This window comes from Sinocyclocheilus rhinocerous, unplaced genomic scaffold (assembly GCF_001515625.1).
Source record: "Sinocyclocheilus rhinocerous isolate Xijiao unplaced genomic scaffold, SAMN03320098_v1.1 scaffold662, whole genome shotgun sequence".
Lineage (NCBI taxonomy): Eukaryota > Metazoa > Chordata > Actinopteri > Cypriniformes > Cyprinidae > Sinocyclocheilus > Sinocyclocheilus rhinocerous.
This window is the reverse complement of record NW_015639782.1, coordinates 3,488,106-3,495,605: the sequence shown is the minus strand read 5'-3', so window position 1 is coordinate 3,495,605 and position 7,500 is coordinate 3,488,106. Positions and strand designations below refer to the sequence as shown.

General features: G+C 37.0%; 1 protein-coding gene across 1 annotated transcript; it reads left to right on the top strand.

Moving 5' to 3' along the window:
• The first annotated feature begins 1,116 nt into the window (after positions 1 to 1,116).
• On the top strand, positions 1,117 to 7,306 carry itk (IL2 inducible T cell kinase). Its single transcript, XM_016567915.1, has 17 exons — positions 1,117 to 1,254; positions 1,428 to 1,532; positions 1,725 to 1,806; positions 1,982 to 2,104; positions 2,276 to 2,307; positions 2,527 to 2,678; positions 3,648 to 3,713; positions 3,850 to 3,904; positions 4,441 to 4,520; positions 4,632 to 4,777; positions 5,038 to 5,109; positions 5,474 to 5,642; positions 5,885 to 6,101; positions 6,195 to 6,259; positions 6,342 to 6,460; positions 6,567 to 6,724; positions 7,152 to 7,306. Exons 1-17 carry the CDS (start codon positions 1,117 to 1,119, stop codon positions 7,218 to 7,220), a joined length of 1,848 nt encoding a protein of 615 aa, XP_016423401.1. The 3' UTR covers positions 7,221 to 7,306.
• Positions 7,307 to 7,500: the final 194 nt, after the last annotated feature.

Below are 7,500 nucleotides of genomic sequence, written 5' to 3'. Positions count from 1 at the left end.
GTTAGAGAATTTTTCAACTTCTACCTGTAATGCCAAGTTATAAGTTTATGTCTTTTATGTTGGTTCTCAAAAAATATTAACACAAATTTTTCTAGGATAACATTTGAAAGTTTCTTCTCTTTCAACCGCCTCCATGAGGAAATGTAAACAAAAATGTTCAAGTGAATCCTCCTTTTCATGTTTAAGCTTTGTTTACATTGATGTTACTGTCACAGTGTGCCAATTAGAGAGACAGACATATGGATCTATTTGCTGCTTCTTTATTAAACAAAAGGGACACAGGGAAAACCAAATACAATCTGAACCAGGAACAGAAACCAAACTAAATTTGACCGTTCCAGATGCTTCCACAAGGATAGTAACAACTGAAATCACCTATACTGTATAATATTACAATGAAAACAGCTTAATAAACATACAAAACAATGACTTAACGAAGGAGGAGAAACAGCATAGATTTGTGTGTGTGTGTGTGTGTGTCTGTGTGTCTGTGTGCGTGTGTGTGTGTCTGTGTGTCTGTGTGCGTGTGTGTGTGTCTGTGTGTCTGTGTGCGTGTGTGTGTGTCTGTGTGTCTGTGTGTGTGTGTGTGTGTGTACCTGTTTTTCTATTCTGGTGGGGACTTAAACCTGAATACACACAGACTCGTGGGGACTCGTGTCACGGTGGGGACCTAAATTGAGGTCCCCACGGGTAAACAAGCTAATAAATCACACATAATGAAGTTTTTTGAAAATCTAAAAATGCAGAAAGTTTCCTGTGAGGGGTAGGTTTAGGGGTAGGGTTGGTGTAGGGCAATAGAAAATACGGTCTGTACAGTATAAAAACCATTACGCCTATGGAGAGTCCCCACAAGGACAGCTGACCAGACAAGTGTGTGTGTATGTGTGTCTGTGTGTCTGTGTGCGTGTGTGTGTGTCTGTGTGTCTGTGTGTGTGTGATTGCTTGGGAGATCAACTTGTGCAGTCTACCTCAGGAAGTGGCTTACCTAAAGTGTCAACTCCGGAAACCTATGCTTTATACACCAGTGTAGCTCTACAAGTGTGTAACTACTGATTGTCACACATCATTCACCATGAGTCAACCTTCCATGTGGTAGTTAAATATCCAGATTTCACCATGTACCCAAGGGTCATCCTAAAGGAAACACTGTACAAGAAATCACAGCAGAAGAGAAGAACTTCGCCGTGCAATTACAAAGAGAGGATTTTCATGTTAAACACACAGGATCTGACATACTTTGAACATCGTCCTGGGGTAAGTAGTCACACCTTCTAGAGACTTCACTGTAACCGTTAACCTGGTTTGTTTTGTAATATATGGAAAGTTGCTGCTTTTTATTAGATGCTAATTACCTTTTTAATAAGTTAAGAAAATGTCTGTGATGAATGAAGAGTAAAATAACAACATTCCTTTGTATATCGCCTTAGAAAAAGCCAACTCAGAAAGGCTGCATCGAACTGTCTCATATCAAGTGTGTGGAGATCGTTCGCAGTGATGCTCCCATTCCCTGTGATTACAAGTACCCTTTCCAGGTGAGAATCAAGTGGAGTTTTGCTTAAAGATTTTGTTGGAGCGAAACAGCTCATACAGGAGACAGTGCCTGTAAAGAATGTCAATATGTCATATCTAAGTGGTTTTCCTACAAGTCTAAAAGGAACTTTCTGCATGTTTGATTTTTGTTTACATTGCTTAAAGGTTTTGTTCATGTATTTGTTTATTGACAGGTCGCCCATGACAGATACTATCTGTATGTGTTTGCTCCAGACAACGACTGTAGGTTAAAATGGGTCAGAGCTCTGAAAGAAGGTAAGCAGCTGTTACAGAAAGAGATATGCATTGTAAAAACAGAAAAGAAAAAAAGTGTTTTAAGTGTAGACTGAATTATGGTCTTAGTCTGTTTTCAATAAGTTTTTTTAACTATTCAAAACACGTCAATGTATTTTATCTTTTGTATTTTATGTTATTTCTTCAACCTGTGAAGCGACACAAAATAACAACTTATTTCTGAAGTACCATCCTGACTTCTGGGGAGAAGGGAAATGGAGATGTTGTCATCAGACCGAGAAGCTGGCGACGGGATGCAGTGAATACTATCCCAATGGAGGTGCAGACTCTTTTACGTTAAACCATTTTAAACAGCTGCTTATTTGAAATCAAACAACATTATTGTCACTCCACCATATATGAATTCAGTAATTATAATGTGGAGAATGATGATTCTCTGTCCGTTTCCATTGGTTCCATAAATTTATGAGCGTTTCATTTCATTCCACAGCCAAACCTCTTCCCCCAACTCCAGATCCAATGGTTTGTCATTCAATCTCTGTTTACAGTTTCTGATGCTTATATGTATGCATATTTTAATGTAATGTTTTATTTATATTTCGGTTTGAAATTTTAGAATAGCTTCTAATGTTTAAGATTACTCAAATGTTTCTGTTGTTTTTGCTGTTGAAATGCTTAGTTTAATCATGACCGTGTTTGGATGAGATTCTTTAAACTGAGCTGTCTGTATTTATCCACTAGCGCCGATCTTCAGATCCAGAGGAGAGGATTGTTGTGGCTTTGAGGAATTTCAGCCCTGTAGAAGATACAGATCTGCCTCTGCATAAAGATAAAGAGTATTTTGTCGTTGACAGTTCAGAACCAAACTGGTGGACCGTGAGGGACAAAGACGGGTAAGTATCTTAAACCATTTTTGCACTCTCATAAGTTCAATTTATTATAATGCCTTCTAAAATAGTCCCTCCACTGTGAAGTTTGACACATTACATAAACATGTAAAAGAAGAAAAGTTTTTCACTTTGCCAAACGAGATCATTAAACAAAATGCCACACCCTTTCCACTCGCCGTCATGAATATCAGACACAAAAACCCATTAGATAAATAGATATGAACCAGTTCAGCATTCAGTATCAGTTCCTTTACAAAAAAGTCATTTGAAAATACTTAAAAGATTTAAACAGTTACAACAGGAATGTATTATTGCATCGTTTAACTATTGCATCATTCACAATGCATTATATAAACAACATGATAAAATGTTATTATTTGCATGAAATCTGGCAGTTAACCGATTTGAGCAGCTTAATCTACATTTTAACTGTTTAAAATTTTGGGGATCATGAGGCTTTGACAATGATATATAAAGAATCAAGTAATAAAAAATTATAAAAGCATGGTGTTTAGTTGGTTCTAGTTTATATATTGACAGCGACAGGACCCCCATACAGTTATTTGGATTTGAAAAGGCAATCAAAGGATCCTTGATATGTAGCATTAAACAGTGTTATTGGTGGAGAGTTGTGTGAATTATTTTATTTTATTTTATTTATAAATTCCTCCAGATGTTGCCATTATACTAAAAAACACTTCTATATGACTATGATTATTATTCAGCCAATCCCAGGTTATATGTTTATTAACTAAAAAAAACACTTATATAAGAATAAACAATGACAGCAATAGTGATTTATATAGCATATTTTCTATGAAGTTGCTAAAGTTTTGTTTAGCATAATAATGACAAAAAACATGGAAGAAGAACAGAATTGTGGGAAAACAATGTTTTTAATTAAAACTCAGTGGTAGGAAATGTAATCGTTTACAAGTAAATATTTTGTTGCTCTTTTCTCTCCTGTTACAGAAATGTTGGCACGGTGCCATGCATATATATTGCAGAAAAATTATCAAACAACATTGAGAAATTTGAGTAAGTTCTCTTCAGTATGTTCCAGAATAAAACATTTGATATGAAAGATTTGCTAAAATGTCTTGAATGCATATTCAAAGCTTGATTAAGTATACAGTAATGGTTTCGGTTTTTCCAATGCTTTATGGTTTTATAGATGGTACAATAAGGACATAACTCGGACCGAGGCAGAGAGCTTACTAATGAGAGAGGTAAGGCATCCAACAAATGACAGTCAATGAATGTTTCCATGTCAGATAACCGTAAACTCTGACTTTGGTAAACACTTATGTCATGCCACTTCAGTACATTTTCACAGTTTTCGGGCATTGCAGAAAGTTGGGGTTCTTTGCAAACCTGCAAGAGCAACGTCTGCAGACGGTGCAGGCAAAACCGTGCAGAGTTCAAACAGAAATCTACACACTTTAAACCAGAATGTGGCTGCTGTGTTTCCTGTCATGACAATTTTACATGTTATGTGTTAATTATGAGGGATCTCAGACATACACGTGAGATTTGAAACAGTTCAATGTCTGTCATAATCATTATCAGTAACTAACATAAACAGTCCCTCTCCCACAGAGGCATTAATACAACATTTATATCGACGCATTTATCCATACCACACAGAATAAAACAAAAATCATAATTCTATGTAGTCTATACTTTCTCATTTATGGTATTTGTATTAGTAAGTGTTGATATTTATGGTTGAATTTATGGTTAACAGTAAAGGTTTTATTTACAGAACAAGGACGGGGGTTTCATCGTCCGTGACTCTAAACAGCAAGGTGTTTATACCGTGTCAATATGTTCCAGAGTTGCAGGGTAAACGCTTACTTTGCTATGAAATTAATGTTACTTACAATCACTTACAATTTTATCCAATCATTATTTGATCTTACACTGGTGTTTTTGATGAATATCATTCATCTGCAGGACTGATGGAGAGAAGTATCCCCTAGTTAAGCACTACCAGATCAAAGTACAAAGAGAAGATGAAAAGGTCATGTATTACTTAGCTGAGAAATACGTGTTCTCGACCATTCCAGAGCTCATCCGCTATCATCAACACAATCCGGCAGGTAAGTTAAAAAATAATTCCATGTAAAGAGTTGCTCTTACAGTATATTGCATGCCAATATTTTAAATAATGTTCATTACATAATATCAGCTGCCTATTGCTATTTCCCTAACTTGTTAAAAGCACTGCTTTCAAAAACTGTCTTTTCAAATCTTATAGTTGGTAAAGCTTTAGATTTTAATGTGACAGTTGATTCTAACATAAAACTGAGGAAAACTGCATAAGAGTCTTCACTTTGTCCCGTGCCTGTTTTTGTGGCAGGTTTAATAACCAGATTGAGGCATTGTGTGACTAGAAATGTCACAAATTCAAGGATCAAGGAGTTGTCATCAGGTAAAACTTAAGCTGTCAAGCTGTATTGACGTGTATATTATAAATACATTATTTCTATTTCAAATAAATGCTGTTCTTTTGAGCTTTTATCCATCAAAGAATCCTGAACAAATTCACGGTTTCTACAAAAACACCAAGCAGCACAACTGTTTCCAATATTGATTATAATAAGAAATGTTTTTTGAACACCAAATCTAATCACCAAAATTACAATGATTTTTAAGGGATCATGTGACACTAAAGACTGGACCAAAGCCTTTGGTGAACATAAGAGACTTCTTACAAAAATCTTACAGACCCCAAACTTTTGAATAGTATATAACCACTTCTTTGTAAGATGCAACAAAATCTGTGTATTTTACAGATAAATGGGAGATTCACCCTGATGAACTGATATTAAGCGAGGAACTGGGCAGCGGGCAGTTTGGCTTGGTCTGGAAGGGAAGCTGGAATGACCGGCAGGTGGCAGTTAAGACTGTCCGAGAGGGATTCATGTCAGAGGAGGAATTTAAAGAGGAAGCACAAGTGATGATGTGAGTAACTCATGCTGTATGTTTCAAAGGACTTGACTATGTATGGATCAAAAGTGTAGCATGAATTTATTGCATCACTCATTGTCTGTCTCCACAGGAAACTGTCCCACAATAAGCTGGTCCAGTTGTATGGTGTGGTCACTCAGCGCTCGCCCATCTATCTGGTGTTTGAATTCATGGAGAACGGCTGCCTGACAGACTTCTTGCGTGCCAGAAAAGGCCATTTTTCCCAGTCTCCACAGGAAACTGTCCCACAATAAGCTGGTCCAGTTGTATGGTGTGGTCACTCAGCGCTCGCCCATCTATCTGGTGTTTGAATTCATGGAGAACGGCTGCCTGACAGACTTCTTGCGTGCCAGAAAAGGCAGTTTCTCCCAGGAGGTCCTGCTGGGGATGTGTTTGGATGTGAGTGAGGGGATGGCCTACCTGGAGAGCTCCAACTTCATCCACAGAGACTTGGTAAGTGTAAACGGGGTCTTTAATGTGTCAATTTCTTGCCTTTTTTTTGGACAATATTTTGTGCATTTGTTCTAAACTCTTCCTATTTAACAGGCTGCAAGAAATTGTTTGGTTTCTGAAGATAATGTGGTGAAGATATCAGATTTTGGAATGACAAGGTGAGTAGCAGCGCCTCGGTATTGCACACATCACTACTTTTTAAGACCTCAGTGTAATGGAAAATCCCACCTGTGTCTACAGGTTTGTCCTAGATGATCAATACACCAGTTCTTTTGGGTCCAAATTTCCAGTGAGATGGTCCTCTCCAGAGGTGATCAAATTCCAGAAGTACAGCAGCAAATCAGACGTGTGGTCTTTTGGTGAGTCCATGTTGATCAGCTGAGACGATGTTAATCAGAAAAATTATTCAACACTAACCTTTATCCACATATTTGATCTAAATATATATTGACATCTCATTTGCAGGTGTGCTCATGTGGGAGGTGTACAGTGAGGGCCGTTTGCCTTATGATAACCGTGGTAATGCAGAGGTAGTGGAGGCCCTAAATGCAGGACTACGGCTCCTGAGACCCCGTCTCTGTCCACAGAGTGTGTACGAGTTAATGCAGTGGAGCTGGAAAGAGGTGAGTCCACCATAAAATGCATCATAAACTTTCCAGAATATAAATCATCTCAACAAACTATCTTTAAACCATAAATTGATTTGAATATTAATAAAATATAACGTCATCCCCTATAAAGGTGGTTTTACTGAGAAATCCTGTTCTCATGAATAGGGCTTTTTGAGGAAGTTAGTCATGTTCCCATTTTGATTTAATGACTTTTTTTCTTTTCACAGTTTTAAATGTGGATTATGTAGGGTATTTTTTACACACAGTTAATGTGTTATTTTATTACTAAATCTTCCTACTGTGTGTCTTTTGTTACTCGTGTAATTCAAAGCAAGTGATGTTTCTGTATCCTGATCTGTTTATTTAGTTATTTGCCTATGCTTCTTGTTAGTCTCATTATTGCCACGGCAACATAAACACAACAATGTTTGTTTAACAGAAACCTGAAGATCGACCCTCGTTTGCTCTGCTCCTACATGAACTGGCCTGCCTTGAACAAGAACCTTAATCCTGATCACACCCTTCCCTGTACTGGCTTATAGGGATAGTTTTTTTTTTTTAAAGGACATTTTGTCATCATTTAATAACTGTCATGTCATTTAAACCTGTATACTGTTGTTGTTTGTTTAGTTTTTTGTGGAACACAAAATGACAATTTTGAAGAATCTTTGCATAGCAGTTTTCCGTATATGGAAGTTTGTATTAACCAAATAGGAAAAAGGGCACTTTAAATTGTATTAGGTTTTGACTTGCGAGCTATGTTTTGGATGTTCTTAAGCTACAGTACA